Here is a 19,685-nt window from a genome sequence, read left to right as displayed (position 1 = left end):
CATCAAGCCATCTGCCTCTGGAAAGAACTGGTGGATTTATCTGCCTTAGGGAGAGCTTGCTCTTTGCTCTACTGCCATTGCTGATGCATCACTGGGGGTAGGGGGTGAGGTGCCACAAGGTACTGGCTCACGGGTGTGACCCTCCAGAGCAGAACTCTGGCATAGGTGAGGGAGTTTGTTGGTCTGTTCTAGGGAGCCAATCTACTTGTCAAAGAATCTGAGACCAAAAACAATTCAGACCTACATGGTGGGAAAGTGGAACATAAACGTCATTCATAGGTAGCAAAGGAAAGTAGAATGTAATTGCATAGACCTGCAATTACCCTTTTAAAACATTTTGTAAAAATCATGTTTGCTTGCCTGAATTCTCCTTACTGAAACTCAAGGAAGATAGTTGTCATTTATTAGGACAAACAATTTAGTAAAGTGACTTTAACAGCCCAGTCCTTCATACATTTTTTGAGAAGAGAGAGAGAGAGAGAGAGAATACTTACTTATTTTAGAATGTATATCCTTTTGATTAGACTAAAATTGGGCTCTCAAAGGTTACAGTATAAAACAAACCACAATTTATGATAAAGTCATGAAATCACACAAAAAATTCACCAACACAGCAAGATACAGCAAAACAAAGTGCAGAATTAAAACAACAATGTCCATTAGTAAGTTTTGGGCCAGTTTTGTAAAAGCCAGGAGAGAATCCGCCAGGCTGTTTTCCAGATTACACGCTACAACAGTGTCACTACTGTAGTGTGCTTCCGCTTCCGTACTGCCTGTGTTTTGACATCACAATCCCTATACTGTCAGCAAGGTGCTGTTCATATTTCCAAGGCCTTCTGTCAGATATTATCCTTCTGTTTTAGTCCTTCAACACTGCATGTATGTCACCAATAAATAGCTGTGTTTTCCCATTGTAGGAGGGTTGCGCAAGCTATTTACGTTTTCAAAACGATCCTGCCAAGCCGAAGCATTTTCCTGCTGAACAGAGTGTAATCAGGAAAGCGCCCAGGTGAAAGTTCTTAGGGAGGAAGTTCCAAAGACTGGTTGCCACAACCAAGAAACCCCTTGGCATTCCTCCAGGGTCTGGATTCCTGAAAGCAGGGGACATTCAGACCTCCCTGGCAAATATTGACCCACTGGAGTGTACACATGAGAAGCTCCTTCTGATGATCTGAAATAATGTACAGTATGACTTCAAAGGTCAACCTCAGCACTTTGAAGTGATCTTGGTAACAAAGTATAGTAATAAACAGGCAATTCCTTTTGGATAGATGTTAGATGAGCAGCCAAACCCATGGGCCATGGCTGTTGCATTCTGAACTAGTCATGGTGTCTGAACACAATACAAAAGCAGCCCCACACAGAGGACATCATAGTAATCCATATAAGAGGTGATCATGGCTATGTATTATAGTGGCAAGGTCTTTGTTTGCGAGAGAAGGTGTGGATAAAATACAAGCATATAGTGTCAAACAAGCATTCCATGCCACTGCTGCAACTTGAGAATCAAGGAGCAGCCTCAAAGTGTGAAAATGACCTTGTTGGAGAACCATGCCCCTGTCAAGAACAGAATGAATGTCAATTCCTAGGCAAAGTGGACCACGCAGCATCCACGTATCAAACATATGTGGAGGTGTTTTAGTTTATTTGCCTTCACCCAGCTCAACTCTGCTTCCAGACAACCATTCAGTCTAAGTTAGTCATAACTAAATCTCACTGAAATTAATGGGGTAGTCATGACTAACTTGTTTCATTGATTTCAATGGAACTTATGGCTAACTAGTTTGAATGCTCTCCAGGGTTTCCACTTACTCCCAAGTAAATGCACATAACAGCACAGTCCCAGGGCGTTTTTCATATGCTTTCTAAGTTTAGGAAGCAGCGTTTTCAGAATCTCACAAAAGCCTTCTTCTGAGCTCTACGGCCATTTCACTTTATAAGCCAGCTTTACAAAACCAGGCGTGTGTGTATGGAGCTAAGCGAAGAATTTGACAGACTCAAAGCAAAGGCCCTTAAAACTACAAGTTCCAGTATGCAGCGCGCGTCCGCTTGCTGCAGATCCCATTGCATGCTAGGATTTCCTCAACGGAAGCACTGCAGCCCCCCTGCAAAGATGCTTGCCTTGAAATCCAACGCTCCCGTTCACCTCACGTGACATTAAAGGGCAAAAAAAACACCCTCATCTCAGTCCGCCAATGGTGGAAGCCTTCGCCAATCACATCCTTCCACTTAGCACACCCCTTTCTCTTTGGTGGAGACCGATAAATCCGCCTCTTTCCTTCTTCCGCGCCCTCCGGCTCGTGGGCCTGATTGGTTACAGGGCTGCCCTTTGAAGTACCTGTCGTTCTCTGACAGGTTGTTCGGGAGTTCCTGAGGGGGCGAAAGGAGGGGGAGCAGAAAAGCTTCACTCTCGGCCCCGCCCCTCTACTGTGAATGTCATTGGCTGCCCGGGTGGCCCGCCTTATTTAACCATTCCTTTTCCCCTTCACGCGCTGCGCTCAACGGTTTGCTGCGCCCCGGTTAACACCTTCTACCGGGCACTCTCCCTAGTCTGATCAGTCTCATACGGAAGCGCCTCGCTCCGCCCCCCTCGCTTAGCCACACCCCCTCTCCTTCCTCCGCCCTCCCTGTACATTTCTTTCTCGCACGCGCGCGCGCGCGGTTCGGGTCTCGCGCCTGTCTCTGCCTCGAGCCGCACTGGGATGTTGGCGGCGGCATCGGGCGGCAGTTCCTGGGTGGCTCGGAAGAAAGAGGCGGCGGCAGGAGAAGGCGGAGGGGGCAGAGGCAGCAGTCGCCCGTGAAAGGGGGCGCGGGAAGGCATAGCCGCCTTAGCTCCCCCCCTCCCTCCCCGAAGCGCGCTGAGGGGACGGGCGGGCTCTGCTCCTCTTCCTCCTCCCCCTTCGCCCGCCCGCGCGTTAGGCGGAGAGACAGCGAGGAGCCCGCGGAGCAACATGGCGGAACACTCAGCCCCCGACCACAAGCACAAGCCCGCCGCCTCGTCCTCCAACTCCTCCTCCGGCTCCCAAGCGTTGGCCAACAGCAGAGGCTCCTCGGCGGCGGCGACCGGCGGCGGGCCCCCGGCGGGTGGAGGCGGCCTGTCGGGGGGCCTGTCGCAGCCGGCGGGCTGGCAGTCGCTGCTCTCCTTCACCATCCTGTTCCTGGCCTGGCTGGCCGGTTTCAGCTCCAGGCTCTTCGCCGTCATTCGCTTCGAGAGCATCATTCACGAGTTCGACCCCTGGTAAGAGAGTTCGCGGGAGGAGGAGGAGGCGGAAGGGGGCTCTCCTCTGCCCCCGACGGAGATGTGGCCCCCATAATGGATGATGGGCTTGCATGAGGGACCGAGCCGGCGGCGGAGTGAGGCGGGCCGACGGGAGCGTGGCTTGGGGTGGAAGAAGGGAAAGAGGTGTTGGGGCGGTGGGGGGGGGGGCGCCTTCTGGGGACTGCAGCCCAGGTACTGGAAGGGCGGGTGAGGTGCAAAGTAGGGCATAAGGGGATCTGAGGACGGGAGGGGTCGAGATTGGGGGGAGGTGACGGTGCGATCTGTGGAAACCAGTGTTAGGCGGCGGGGCCGGTTTGGGGCGGGTGGAGGTTCTGGGGTTGGCTTTGTGGGTTGAAGGTGGCAGGGCCAACAGGCGCTGCGTGGAGGACAGGGTGAGACTCGGAGCTCGTCTTTCTGCTCCCGTGTGCCTGAGTTCTGCTTTCTCCTGTACGGGGTGGGTGGCAGCCCTACCACTTCAGTGCTGTCTGATCCAGGGAAGAGAGGCCCGGAGTCTGCTTCATCGACTCATTCAGCAAACTTGTGCAGTGCCGGCTCTCATCGCCTCTGCGGCATAGACGACAGACGTGTGTGTGAATGAAAGAGGAAGACGGAAAAGAAGGCAGCGCCCGCGTAAATGCTTCGGTCATGGGGCGGGGGGCGGCGGCGGTTTGCAATAGACTGCTGATGGGACGCTGGCGAAGAAGCTTGAGAAAGACAGTGCGTACCATATACTGTACAGGTGGCTTGCGATGCCGTAACTGGTAAGCGGAATATCTGCGAAGCCAACGCTGCAATCTTATGTAGAGCGTTTGGGGAAATCGGTGTAATCCCAGTAGAAGCTAGCTTTTTGCTCTTACTATCTTTCTGCTTCCCCAGAGAACAAATTGCGAACTGTGCTAAGCAAAATCTCAGGAGAGTATCTGCAAAATGCGATTTGGGGCATCGGAGGTAATCAGAAAGTTGCAGGGATAGCAGGAAACTATTGCTGGTAACAGCAAGAAGTAGACCAGAAGGGGAAAAAAAGAATAGGCTCTTCATATTATAACGCTTTATGGGCACGTCTTTGTTAGGAGTGTGGTCACTCTTTGCAGGAGTCTCTCATAGAATTTTGTTTTGCTTCTAAGTAAATAAGCCTAGGGGTGGAAGTCCCACTTCCCTGGAACATCATATGGCCATGTCTCAACTATAGAACTTGTATGAGTTTAGATACATTAGATTTTTGCCAACTCCGCTGGGACAAATGCAAATCTCAGTGTCAGTTTCTGCACACTCAGGATGAGTGCTTTTTATGCTGACGAGTCCCATATTGCATTGTTTGGCTTTAAAATTATTACATTTTGTAACAGGACAATTCATCTTTGATGTGCTGACAGGTGTAACTTGCAGGGTTTTTCACTGGAAGCTTCATGCGCTTCTGATTCTGCATTTCTAGCATGAGATGATTGTAGTAACATCTCCTGCCATCCAACTGTATGGAGCTGTGCATGTCTTTTCCCATATAGTGGATTGCGTCACCTGTTCTATTCCCATGATGTTCTAGCCAACCATGTGGCCATTCCACATTGCTGACTGGGTGGGATTAATTGAATTGGTGGACTTGAGAAGGATGCCATTTACACTGTGTTGGTCCTTTGATGACTGTTCCTTGCAGAACATTGTTGTGCACCTATCCAATCATGTTGGATAGCGAGATCATATTCAGCCTTTTCTGTGCAAACTATATTGGCTGGCAGTTTGCTTCTGAGCACAGTTCAAAGTGTTGGTTTTGATTTTTAAAGCCTTGCACAGCCTTGGACTCTCACACCTTAATGTCCATCTCTCCTCATTTGCCAATGAAGTCCAGTTAGCAGGCTTTCTCTGTGCTGTCTGGAAAGTATGAACAATGATAGCTCAGAGTAGAACTTTCACAGTAGCTGTTAAAAAGGTGTAGAACTGCTTCCTAATAGAGGTTAGGACAATTATGTCCTTTCTTTTCAAAAGGACTTTTCTTTTTAACCAGACTTCTGACTGGAGTTCTATTCTGTGCCTTACTTAGGTTTTGAACTTTGATATTGTGAAAGTAATTTTAAAATTGCTATTAGTTGCTTTTTGAGCAGTGCAACAGAGGCAGAACAGCTTTTTAAAATGTTTTTTTTTTTACCCAAACCTGTAGAAACATATCTCTGACCCACTTCAGTCAGCCTGTTAGTGCATAATTGTTGTACCACTGTGATGCAGTGGAACAGAAGGTTGACTCTAACAAAAAAAATATCTGGATTCAAATCCTTACGTGGCAGTGAAACCTTTTTGGTGATTTCAGGCCAGTGTTTCCTGCACTAGCATATTTATTGTATCAAAGCCTAATCTACCTCACAGGATTAAGATAAACTGGAATAAGATCATGTATTCTGCCTTGATCTGTTTTGGGGGGATAGGATACGGATGTAATGAATACATTTTGACAGGTACACATTGCAGACCAGTAGCATGTATGTATACAGTAAAAATTAAAAAATTTTTAATTAATATGTGCCACCAGTGTTCCCTCTAACAGGGATGCCCAGATGTTATTGACTACATCATCATCTGGGAACCCCTGTTAGAGGGAACACCATGTGCCACAGGTCTGTGTGCACACTGCTTAGGTCCTGGGAGAGGCCATATCTCAGTGGGTAGAGCAGGGCTTGACAACTCCCAAGTGCCAGCTTGCCATGGCACCTGGAAACCTAAGTGTGATGCCTCAACCAGACGATGGAGAGGTAAGACCAGAAGGATTGAACAAGCAAGTTAGGAGCAGATTGCTACCTTCTCTTCTGGGTCATATCAGCTGACTGCCTACCTGAGCCAGACAGATGCAACTCGGAAGAGGAGGGAGCAACCTGCCCTCATATTGCTTGTTTCTTCCTCTTCCTGGCCACATCCTGCTGGCTCAGGTAGGCAGTGGACTGACCCAACCAAGAGGAGGAAGCAAGCAAGGAGGTGAGTCCTCCACCACCACCACCCCATGATGCTGAGGGCATTGCTGGGGGTGAGTGTCGAGTTTCATCTCCCCCATGGTCTAGAGGGCAATCTAGCTCCTAGATTTTTAGGCTTACTCCTAGAGCCAAAGAGGATTTTATGAGACTACAGTACATTTACATGTGGGAAGGTCTCACATTTAGTCCCTGGAGTTCCAGGTTAGGAAGATTTAGGGTCCAAACTAAATGCAACATGAAGAGTTGTGATTGGAACATCTGCTTTTTGAAAAAGTAAAAACCACCATTCAGGCAAGCAGTTGGGTGGCGGGAGGAGCACAGTGCTGGGGAAGCAACTCTTTCCCCTGTGCAGTCTTTCTGATTTGAGGCTTTCCCAAGATCTGTTTGTTTTAGTGCAGGAGGATCTTCCACCTGTATATCTTTCTGCAGAAGTAGTAGCTAGTTGAGAAGTGGGGTAGAAATCACATCACCAAAAAACAATGACGTAAAGGGTTAAATCCTGCCCTGTGTGTCATCTGTAGGACAAATACTAGTTGTGTGCAGATTTGAACTGGGCAAACAGCATAAGAAGTGGGGGGGAGTATAAAACTTCTTCTCATTAGTATTTCAGCCCTGATCTGATTCTCTTCTTCTCTTACCCCACATCTCCAAGCTTCTTTTACCTTTCGGAAGGGAAACAACAAAGAGATCTGAGCCATGGTTCTCCCACTGTCCTCTAACATGTCATTCTGATAGCAGCCTCAAACTGCTATCTGACAAACCACCTATCAAACATCCAACCTTAAACTGAAAAGCTGCTGCCAGTCAGAGGACAATACTGGGCTAGATAGATCAAACAAACAAATGAATATTTGTATACCAGTTTTCAACAAAAGTTCCCAAAGCGGTTTGCACAGAGAAAACAATAATAAAGTAATAAGATGGATCCCTGTCCCTAAAGGGCTCACATTCTAAAAAGAAACATAAGGTAGACAGCAGCAGCAGCCACTGCAGGGATGCTGTGCTGGGGCTAGATAGGGCCAATTGTTCTCCCCCTGCTAAATATAAAAGAATAACCATCAGTGTTATCTCTATTTTTTTAAAAAAATCTGTGTGCGGAATTAGATTTGTTCTTGGCAGCAGTATCAAGGCAGTGTGTGCGCACCTGCATTTAGGGTGGGGTCTTCCCGATTCAACCTGAGCGGGATCTAAAATTAACTGAGCGGACATAAAAAAATGTGTGAGCAAGCGCACGCCTTGGAGGGATCACTGATCACCACTTTGAAAGGTGCCTCATTGGTCTGATGCAGTACAAGGCAGCTTCATATCTTCATTACGTTTTGTTTGAAACAGCTGTGGCTTTTAATTGTGTGTATGCTACAGGTACAGCTGGTTCAAAAAACATGTAGCTATTTCAGCCATTGTTTCAGTGGATACATGTAGCATGTGCCCAAAGGCAAGGGACAGATTGAGGGTGCTAATCTCATAGAAATATAGCTTGAAAGAGCAGGATAAAAATGGTAATGCCAATTTACTTTCAGATACTTTAGTATTATGGTGTGTATGTGCAGCCGATTGTGCTGTTTCCTTTTGCTCAAAGCATCGTGTTGATTGCTCTAATTGTTTCGTTCAGAGGACAGAGTTAAAATTTGGTTTATAAACTTATTTACAAACAACTGTGGTTATCTTGGGTACAGGAAAAAATAATTAATGGACATTAAAATACATTGTTTTCATCTGTACTGTGCCCTATAACCTGTCGTCTTCAGACTGCACAAAAGAGGCATTTTAAATAAAATACCTGAATTTGTGCATTTCAGTACTTAGTATTTTGAAGACTGCCTAATCTCAGTATGTTAAATGGTTTTGGACATGGAGGTTTATGTTCTGTGTACATTCAGAAGAAATAACTATACTTTTTACTAATGAGCGCAGTCACAATACAAATTTTGCTTTTAGTATGGGACAAAGTTGAAAGTTTAATCATACTGAATACTAACTTTGGCTAAAAATACTTGCATTTCACTGATTGCTTTCAGAGACCTGTTCTTTAGTCAGTGTTGTATTGTATTATCCGTTCCCAGGGTGCTGCAGTCTTAAGCACACATGCTTGGAAGTAAGCCCCGTTGAACACAGTCGGATATACTTTTGAGTAAACATGCTTAGGATAGTGTTGCATGAAACAATCTAGTACAGGTATAGGCTTATACAGTGAGTAGGCGGCTCCCATTAAGATATATTGGACAAAGTAAACTGGCTTCACTCTCAACCATGTTTGAGACATGGTTGAGAGTGGAGCTAATCCTGCTTCTTGTCCCAGACATTGTGGTTGGTTAGGGCAGAGAGCAGTTTCAGTACCTTGTTGATAATGTCTTATGTAAAAGCCATAAACCAATCTGGTCTAGTTCTTTGCATGGTGCTTTTGATAAATTTGTTTGAGTTGGATATTGCTTTTCAGGCCAATGCCTCTCAAAGCAGTTTAAAGGCAAAATGTGCTGTCAAGTCAGTTTCGACTCCTGGCGCCCACAGAGCCCTGTGGTTTTCTTTTGGTAGAATACAGGAGGGGTTTACCATTGCTGCCTCCTGCGCAGTATGAGATGATGCTTTTCAGCATCTTCCTATATCCTTGCTACCCAATATAGGTGTTTCCTATCATCTGGGAAACATACCAGCAGGGATTCAAACCAGCAACCTCTTGCTCCCTAGGCAAGTTACTTCCCCACTGTGCCATGGTAGATATCAGAAAAACCTTTCAGTAGGATACCTTAGAGTATAACTTATAGTATCTAGAATCAGGTGTGGTTAGAATATAAACTATGCTCTCCACGTTCTCAAAATTAACTGTTTCCAGAAGTCACCTGCTACAAGACAGGCTCAGCAGAAATTAGAAACAGAATGCATACCTGCCAACATGTCCCTGTTTTCCCATTCAGGTGAATTCAGTGGGGATTCGAACCGGCAACCTCTGGCTTGCTAGTCAAGTCATTTTCCCACTGTGCCACTTAAGGTGATCTCAAAGCAGTTTACATGTGGTTAAAAGCAGTGTCTGGTACAGCTGCTAGTGTCTCCTAAAGCTGCAGCAGGCCCAGTGTAAATAGTCCCCAAGAAAATGGTCACCAGTAATTACCTGGCAGCAGATTACAGTAGCGGGGGATGGGGCTTCTTCTTTGAGCCACAGTTGCAAGAGCAGCTCCTGGCTGTCATCTCTTTTCTGCAATATTTCCAAGAGGCAGCAAGGGCTGGAGCAGGGGGGGACAATATAGCAACAGTCATTTCTTATCCATTTAGAGGGCCTCTTCTTGAGATCTTCTCTAGAGCATTCAATTGGCTGCTTTAGAGGGGGAGAGAGAACAGAAACAAGAGGGGTGGTAAGAAAGAAATAACTGCTGAGCTGAAAGTGGTTATGTACAAAAAGAACATGAGTTCTTTTGCCCTTTATCCACTCTTTTCTTTTCTACACCCCTTTGCAAAAGGATGTGAAAGTGTTCCCAAGGGAGCAGGGAAATGTTCCCTCACTCCAATCCAGCCATGTTGACTAGTTGTGGCAGAATAGGGATGTGCATTTAGATTGACATTCCCATTCACATTCTGCTGCTAGTGATGCATAATTACATGTGACAGTTGGATCAGAGCAAAAGTATTGCCACACAGCATTGAAACTGCTAGCATAGCATGTCAAGACAGGGAGAGTTGGCCGGTTGACTTGACAAATATACAGTATATTCCCTCTTTCCCACCTTGCAAAGTTTGGGCAATGTGAGGGCATTGCTAGCCCTTAGTGACACTTATATAGCAAAATCTGATTGGCCACATGGTGACATAACATTGTGATTAGTAATTAGCTAGGCTCATATGGTGAAGGAAAAGTCCTTAAAATAGTGCTGAAGCAGCAATATATCAAGACCATGGACAGGTTTGAATAAGGCTTTTTGACGTGGTTCTCACACCACAGCAGCATATAGTTCCCTTGGAAGCGTGGAAGTTGGGAGCTGCATTAGGAAAAAACACCTCCCCCAAAGTAAACTAAGGAAAAGAGAAGTATACTTCAGACTGGAGTACAGGGGTAGTGGGGAGCAAAGTGTACATTTTAATTATAAAACTGATTAAAATTCTGAATCCAAACTTCTCTCTGGTGAGTCAGGTTGAGGCAGTGGCCTGAGGTGCTTTGTGTCAGCTTTAGCTGCTATTCCAGCTGTGTCAATTTCTTTAGATAAACCACCTCAAAAAGTAGTACATATGCTGGTAGCCTCCAGATTTGACTCCTACAATGCACTCTATGTGGGCTGCCTTAGTTTGTAGTCCAGAAACGGCAATTGCTGCAAAATGTGGCAGCCAGGTTGGTCTCTAGGTCATCACAAAGGTACCATATTACTCCTATATTAAAAGAACTACACTGGCTACCAATATGTTTCCAGACAAAATACAAGGTGCTGTTTATAATATAAAGCCCTAAACAGCTTAGGCCCGGGGTGCTATGATCCCCATTGCCCTTTGAGATGATCCGGAGAGGTTCGTTTGTAGTTGCCCTCAGCTTGTCTGGTGGCGACTCGGGAACGAGCCTTCTCTGGTGCTGCCCTGAGACTTTGGAATGTGTTCCCTGCTTAAATAAGAGCCTTTAAATACACATTTATTCACCCAAGCTGTTAACTAGAATTGTGATTTAAACTCTTTTAATGTTTTAATTTTTGTTCTAATTTGTTCTATTTGTTGTAGACCATCCAGACACATAAGTCTGGGGTAGTGTACAAATATAATAAATAAATAAATAATACTGTATCAACAAACATAAGTCTGAATTTCTTCCATATATACAGTCAGAGTTGCAGGATGCTGAATACAGAATCACCTTTGCTAATAATAGAAAAATCAAGATACATTTGTAAATGGGTTCAGTGGCTGGGACCCAAAGAGCCATGCAGCGAGTTCCATGAGCCTGTCTCCTTTGCATTTGTTGAAGAGCAGTCCCTTATGTTACACAGCAAATCACTTTTGAAATGAGCAGGCTCTTAAAAAGCAGTTTCCTGTTTGACATGGGATGTGCTGTTTTAAGGAAAATATGGGGAGTGGACCACTGCACATTCTTACACTACTTTATTTCTAAAGCAATCAGTGTTAGTTTTTACTTCAGATGTTATACTTGCTCAGTACACCACAATTCTTTATCTCTGAAGGTGTTCATCAATATTCAGGATAGGAAGTAATGAGGTCCTTCCCAAATACTATGTTTATGTGATTATATGCCCTTGAAATTTGCTTTTTGTAGGCAAAATAGACTACCAAAAGTCAAGATTATTAAACAAAATCAAAACTGGAAACAAGAAGTTCAGCTAGTGCAGCATTTTCAGATTATTCATAATCCTGAAAAAGATCTCAGAGGATATTTGGAGAACTGCACCTGCTCTATAAGAAGCCTTGAGCATTTTTTAAAATTACTTAGGAGCCAGACAATCGCTACTTGGTGGATATTGTGGAGGGGGAAGATTAAAGGGGCTTCTCTTTATCCCCTTTAAGTAACATATTTAGAACAAACAGGGTAACCTTTACCAAATTAAGATGTTATCAAATAACTCTACCTCTAAATATTATTGAGCAGACACCATATTTAAATTTCTAGACACCATGGTTCCCTGGCACCTGGGATTTATTGAGCCCTGCCCTATGATAAGTACACCTACATTAATCTTTTGATGATATGGTAAAGTGTGCCATCGAGTTGTTGTCAACTCCTGGCGAGCACAAAGCCCTGTGGTTGTCTTAGGTAGAATACAGGAGGGGTTTACCATTGCTTTCTCCCGTGCAGTATGAGATGATGCCTTTCAGCATCTTCCTATATTGCTGCTGCCCAATATAGGTTTCTCATAATCTGGAAAACATGCCAACGGGGACTCGAACCGCCAACCTCTGGCTTGGTAGTCAAGCCATTTCCCCGCTGCGCCATTAGGTGGCTTTGATATGACCTACTGGATTTTTCCTTTGAATTTTGTGGTTCCACATATATTTAATGAACAATTAGGACAGAGTTGATACATGTAGCTATCATTATGTTCTTGTACCCATGCCTTGTGCACAATGCAGTTTTACATCTTTTCACTGTGCAGAATAGTTTTACATCTTTTCATTAGTTCATTTGAAATGAATACTAACCCTTAATTCCTGGTGAGCCACAAAATGTTACAAGTGTATTCTTCAGTCCTTGCCTTCTTTTACATTTTTGATGTATTGGTTGATGCAGTTGATCTTAACATTGTAAGATACTAACATGGGCTTCCCAGTATATTTTTTCTATTGATACTTTTGCTACCGGTATCTTCTCTTGCATTGTATATTTGTATTTAGATTTTTGCAGGGTTGGAACCTTCCTCTTGGCTGTATGTTATGAACCATGTTCATATGATCAGGTTTCTAACATTTTTCTGTAGTAGTGATTTGGTCTGTTTAGTCAGTGGTCCAGCTGTCCTCAATGGTTTTGCTTGGGATTTCCTTTTTCATAAAGGAATAAGTTAATTATCATTATAGTTAGCACAAAAACTATTTTCAGTGTGGTGGTAGTGTGTGTGCTTCTAGTGTGTAGCCAAAGCAATTAGTTTAACATATGAGCTCCTAGAATTGTTTACTTGAACTTTACTTTTAATAAATCAGTCCTTAAAGTAGACTACTGCTGTTAAGCATATTATAAGAATAACTAAATCCTCACAGATATTTAAAATTCCCATTATAAATAGTTTCTCATAGTGGTTCTTATGGCACCTGGCTTTTGGATTTTCTACATTATTCTCTGAACTGGATATACTGGCCTTTCATCAGCTGTTAGCATAAATGGTTATGAAGAAGGCTTTCACCCAGAGTGGATTTGATTTAAATCAAACTGATTTAAATCATGATTTAAATCACTAGCAGGGTGGATAAAAATAAAAAAAATCTGATTTAAATAAAAAAAATCCGATTTAAATTTAAAAAATCCGATTTTTTTGATTTAAATCAGATTTTTTTGATTTTTATCCACCCTGCTAGTGATTTAAATCGTGATTTAAATCAGTTTGATTTAAATCAAATCCACCCTGCTTTCACCAAATGGGTATTAGACACAGACATATTGGTCAGATCAACCATTCATTTACAAAGTGCCTTTGGATTTGTTCTGGACAAAGCAATGAAATTGCATTTGTGAATTCATATACCGCAATTTTTCAGTTGATCAACAAAAGTGATCTTATATTTGGTTTCCTGTGGCTTTGATTGTATATATGAATGGAATTGGGCTTTACTTTGTGTTTCTTGCAAGTACAATTGTGTTATAGGTTAGTAGCACACAATATCAGATCTAGATTGTGATCTGTTACCAGTCATAAATAATGGATTCTGCGCCTGTGCAGGAACCTCACGGCCGAATGCTAACGTTCCTCATGGTGCCTGTACTCTGCCCCATGCTGTCAGTGTAGTTGGTATTTAAGGCAAGTGGGACACCATCTTGCATAAGTTCAGTTCCTTTCTGACTGCCTTCATATTCAAACTTTGTAGGCTGTTGCTCCTTGCTTGGAATCAGTTGTTGTTTTGGAGTTCTTTAAATTATTTATTTATTTATTTAATATCTATCTTATTTAATATTTAGGGTGTTTGTTTGTTTGTTTGTTTGTTTGTTTGTTTGTTTGTGTAAAGACAACAGAATCCTATCTGACTATTCTTACAGATCACCCTTTAAATGAACAGATTATCAGTTTTAGACTCAGAATCCATGCTGACTACTCTAAATGGACATGTCTTCGAAAAAGGGAACAATCTTTCTAGCGGTGCTCTGAATGTGGGGCTAAATTGCCTTCCCAGGACCTCCATGACTCCTCCCTAACTTGCCTGGGGGAATGGCACAATACCGCAAAGTGTAAGATATGTTTATCCTTCTCTAAACAAACTATTTTATTTTATTACATTTATTTTTCACTCTTCCTCCAAGGAGCCCAGAGCGGTGTACACAATTAAGTTTCTCCTCACAACAACCCTGTGGTGTAGGTTAGGCTAAGAGAGAAGTGACTGGCCGAGAGTCACCCAGCGTGCACCGCTCTCTGTGATGACATTCTGAGTCCGACTCTGGGAGGGCAAGCTCCCTCAACATCAAAGTCAGTATTGACACTGCCAAGAGCTGCACAGCATGAACAGTCTAAATCCTCAGCATCCACAAAAGATCCACAGACTTTTAAGCCCCTGAAACCACTGGGACGCTCTTCATCCCATCATAAGAAGGCGAAAGAGAAAAGCCATTCTTTAAATGGGAGTTCTTCGGCTCTAACACCTAAGAGATATACAAGTCTGGACAGGGCAGAGGACAAAACCCTTTTGCCACTGGGGCTGCAGGCTATACTACTAAGTACTTGGCCTAAGAAAACCTTGACATTGGATCTAGCCATGGCATTGGAGGACCAGTTGACATCAACAAGTTCGACACCGAAGCCACCAACATCCCCGACTCCCATAATCCCCAAGCACAAGCCATTGCAGCTGGACATTCTGGGAGTTGTAGTCAACAACATCTGGGAATCCCTGTCAGAGGGAACACTGCCAACAATACCATTGTCCACTTGACTCCAGACTTCAATCTCTCTGGCACTGACTCCAATACAGTCACCAGCTCCTTCGACACTGACAGATCAGCACCAAGAGATTCCTTCAGTGTTGAATACCCCAGTTCTCTCAGTTTCAAAGCAAGTAACACTTTGATGCCAAGTTCCATCACCAACCTTTGATGACCTTCCACAACTACAGTCAAAGGGTTCCTGCCTCAGAGTGCAGAAGTACCAACAGAGCACCTAGATGCCCAGTTTATCCCATCTACATCTCCAGACTCCAGTGTTATCAGTTAATCAAACCTATTCCCTTTGGTTTGACAACTTCACGTCTGGTTACTAGTTCAACATGCCATTCTTGTGTTTTCACACTGTGCGCAACCAGCTACTTCATGGACTTCTGCTGGTTTAGGGCAGTCTTCCCCAGGATTACCTTGTGATTTCCAAAGCTTATAAGCTTGGTAATCATAATAGTCAAGACCTTTTAGAGTGTAGTCACCTTTTCCTCTAACTTCAGCTTTAAAGCATGCACTATTAGTCAGGGCACTATCAGGGGGGTGATGCTCCAGTAGGTCAGTCAAAAACTACTACCAAGGCTATGTCAACACAGACCATGAAAATAGTTCCAGGATATGAATTGTTAGTTCTCTTCAGGACACATTTGTTATGAAAACAAGGTGTTTTCTGTCCCAAGTTTGGGAGAATGAAGGGTAGAACAGTAATGTAAGTGATTATACAGTGAGGTAAGTTTTCTTTATTTAAAAAAAGACTACTATGAATAGGAAAACCTTCTAAGCAAGCTTCCACAGTTTTGTCCACCACACTTACTGTGGTACCACCATCTGGCAAACATGACAACCCTCAGCCATTCTTCTAACATAGGATCTCTGGAAGGAGTGGGGATCATTCCAACAGTTGTGTGGCAGTCTCTGTCCCTTAGCCAGCTTTGAAGTTGAAAGAAAAGTACTGTCTTGCCAAGGTGCCTAGAGAACCATGGTCATGCAGCACCTAATGAACAACCCCTCACCCTCTCTTTCCTGATCTTGAGTGGGAAAGGGAGTCATGAGATTTCTTGGCTGCAGCACTCCAGAGTACCTCAGCCAAATTGAATCCACCACCCTCCCCCCCACACACACCTTTTGTTCTTGGGGAGCAGATATTGGAGTTGAGTGATATTGCTTGACTGTTGCTTCATCATGCTGCCCTGAGTACATAAATATGCAGCAGCCGCAGGCAATATCCCATATGCATCTCCTGTTCCTGAGGAGCAATAATGGAAGCAGGCATGAGAGACTGTCATTTTGACTGCTCCTAAGCCAGCACCCTAGTAACAGCAACTGAGCAGTGACCAAATAAGCCCCCCCACCCCGTCCCAACAGCTCTACCTCTTCTTACTGGGCAGGAACAGGAGCAATGTAAAGGACACTTGTTTGATGGGCAACCACCATTTTTGTTTGAAGCCAGAATTGTGAACCTGTTTTTCAGGGCAATTTTCCAGTATCCTAAATAGGTTGTGAACTAGTTTGGTATGTTTTGTCTTGTATGTGTAAACATAACCTTTTTTTTTTTTAAAGCACCCATATCAATACAAATCTTGGATTCTTTCTTAATAGCTGTAAATGTTTGTATTTGATTGGCGGTGGGGATTCAATTCATTCATTCGATTTCTATACCGCTCTTCCAAAAATGGCTCAGGGCGGTTTACACAGAGAAATAACAAATAAATAAGATGGATCCCTGTCCCCAAAGGGCTCACAGTCTAAAAAGAAACATAAGACAGACACCAGCAACAGTCACTGGAGGTACTGTGCTGGGGGTGGATAGGGCCAGTTACACTCCCCCTGCTAAATAAAAAGAATCACCATGTTAAAATGAGCCTATTTATTTATCTATTTATTTAACATATTAATATACTGCCCAAAATGCTAGTCTCTGGGCAGTTTACAATGAAACAATAAAAGCAACAAATAAAAAGGTTAAAACATTACAACAATTTAAAATTTAAAACTTTAAAACTATTAAAAATCAAACAGTTAAAACAGTATCTAATTAAATGCCTGGGTAAACAGATGTGTCTTGAGGGTCTGTGGTAGGTTGGCACTGCTCCCCAAGATCAAGGAGCTGGCAGGATAACTGGAATCGGAAACAGCTAATAGATTTCTGACTTCCCTTCCCCTGTAATTACTCACTGACCTGCCAACCTCTATTCCCCACCACTACGGAATAGCCACCCCATAGTCAGTGGACACATCCCCTGTCTCCCCATTCCCAGGCAAGACACATCTGAAACACCCAGGACCTAAAAACAACAAAAGCTAAAATAATACAACCTGGCCCTCACCCTCGTTGCCCACCTGAAGTGGCTACCCCAAAGGTGAACCGCCACAAGACAGCAACCCTTTGCCTAGTCTAGCCATCTTTCTGAGCTTATAAAAGGGTTGCTGTCTTGTGGCGGTTCACCTTTGGGGTAGCCACTTCAGGTGGGCAACGAGGGTGATAGTCCTCAAGAACTGCAGACTCACCCCCAGGGCAGCAGCCATAGCCCCACACATTAGGAGGCACACAGGCTGGCAGGCTGACAACAGCAGACAACTACACAGGCTCTCACCACTGGGCAGCAGCCATCCCTGGGAAGCAAATGTTAAGGTGTATTCCTCCCTGCAAGGCTCCTTAATGGGTTGTAGCCTAAGATTTCCTTCCTCCTGAACAAGGAACTATTGGGATAAGCTTAAGTGCTTTCCATTCAAACCGATTCAAATATTTCTGTGTAAATTCTTTTATTCAAACACTTCTTAAAAGTTTACACAGTGGGGTTGCATCCAAACCTTTGGCCGAGTGGTACTTTGTTGGAAACACCTTCTGCTCATGGAAGGAGATATATTTCAAACAGGGACCCTTTTTGTTTGTGGAAGGATCCCTTCCATGAACATAACTCTTCTTCAGTTGATGGAGCACCACTCTGTCAAAAATTTGGATGTTGCTCCCCATTAATATATTTTCTACAAACACTTCCGACCAATAGGGGTGTGCACAGAACCGGCTGACCCTGTTCGGTTTGAATACAAACTGCATTTGAACCTGACTGGACCAGTTCAGTCCGGCCCCCCTTTGAACCTCCTTCGGTTCGGTCTGGGGTGTGTGATTAAAAAAAAAAAAAATCAAAAATATTTATTCTAGCCCCTTCAGGGGGCTTCCTAAAGGCTCTGTGTGTGTGTGCGCGCGTGTGCATATGCATGCATGCGAAGGTTCCCCCTCCCCCCGGCCTAGTTTATCACTGCCGCAGCCCGTTTTAAGTCTTTTTTTGGCCCGTTCAGGCCTTGGTAAGCTGGCACGGTCGCCATTTTCCCTGCTAACATGCATGTGCAAATGGCTTCAGAGGCATGCATGTTGGTATTATATACACACACTCATTCCCTTTTTCTCTATTTGCCCCACTGAGATCATCAGACCTGAAACTTAGTTACAAGTTTGAGACTGTCCAACTTGCCTGATATTGGTATCCATTTATGTTGTACATTTCTTAAAGTTAATGTATGTAGGAATGAGAAATTTCCCACAAGAACATTAGAAGAAATGTTTCGCTTTCAGAGAATGTTCTCCACATATCATTACTCAAAGGGGTGTAGGTAACATGGCAAGAGGGAAATCTAATTAGGATTAAGTTCAGTTGCTGCTTTTCTAGACAGGATTGAGGTTTTACTTAGAATAGCAGCAGAGTGGCATAGTGTCTAAGTGACTGAGATATTAATTGGGAAATCCCTTTCTCGGAGATCTTGCTTCTGCCATGAAGTTGCTGGACTGCTTTGAGCAAGCCCGCCCCCCCCCCCAGCCTCAGTCACCCTAATATTATTATTTTTATTTTATTTATTCATTTCTTATAGGGTGGTAATTATAAGGATTACAACAAAATAGTAAGGTGTCCTGAAGACCTGTATAAATGTTAAGTATTAATATACCTTATCTTCATTTCTAAAGTTTTACATTAGACTTCTATAAATGACCAAATATGATGATTCTTAAGCAGAGTACGACATCATAATCTTAACCAACAATTTCCCACTTGATTATTTTGACTGGTGAGAAGTGTCTTTGCTGCAAAGACCTGGCAGTATTAGACTTTTCAGATCAGCCTACTTATAATCCAAAGCACTTTCCTCAATAATATACTTCATTCTTGTCAACTTGTTTCCATTATGCCAGAAGACCATTAGTAGCTTATACTTTCAAAGTGGGGATGCTGAAAATCACACACCCCCATTTGTTTTTGGCTTGAAGAATAGCTTAATGTGCAAGGTTTGAAATGTGCATCTCTTAACATTTTTTATCTGCCTCTCTAAACTTCCCACTTCATATTATCTTTTGTAAATTTCTATTTGTTTTCACAGTCCATTATCAAATTGTCCTTGCCTCTATTTCTGTGTGTCTGGAATGGAATATACATGCATAGCAACTAATGTAGATTAGCTAGGTAATCTAACTTTTTTTCCATGTTAAGATGTGAATTAGCTTAACATGGAAAAAGTTAGACTTAAAACATAAATAAATAAATAAATAAATAAATAAATAAATAAAAACATCTAAACCTGTTAGTCCAGGGAAGAGGACATCTTCTGACATTTTATTCTTGCTGCTTTATTCAGAAATCTTCCAAATGTTGCCAAAGTTCTACACATTTCCTATAGAATAAATCTACTTCCATTGTATAGTTTGGTACACAATCGTGGATGATATATAAAACTAAGTGGACTGGGACACAGCAAGGAGATAAATAAGCAAATAGTTCTAAAACTGATAATGCAAAAGAGATACTCACAAGCAGTTGTGTTTTCTGAAACAATTGTGCGAGTGACTGATTTTAACTTGTTTTTACTCTATAAATTACTTTATAAAATAAGCAGTACATTATTCCATCTAGGTACAAGAATACAGGGTGCATTG

At 43.3% G+C, this 19,685-nt stretch overlaps 1 protein-coding gene across 1 annotated transcript in view; it reads left to right on the top strand.

The window, feature by feature from the left end:
* Positions 1–2,495: 2,495 nt before the first annotated feature.
* Positions 2,496–19,685, top strand: part of STT3B (STT3 oligosaccharyltransferase complex catalytic subunit B) — a 79,450-nt gene continuing 62,260 nt past the window's right edge. Inside the window, exon 1 of the mRNA XM_053260514.1 lies at positions 2,496–3,238. Coding sequence (XP_053116489.1) covers positions 2,952–3,238 — 287 coding nt within the window. The 5' untranslated portion in view covers positions 2,496–2,951. The remainder of the gene's footprint in view (positions 3,239–19,685) is intronic.

Source organism: Hemicordylus capensis, chromosome 6, assembly GCF_027244095.1.
Source record: "Hemicordylus capensis ecotype Gifberg chromosome 6, rHemCap1.1.pri, whole genome shotgun sequence".
NCBI lineage: Eukaryota > Metazoa > Chordata > Lepidosauria > Squamata > Cordylidae > Hemicordylus > Hemicordylus capensis.
This window is presented reverse-complemented; position numbering and strand designations above follow the sequence as displayed.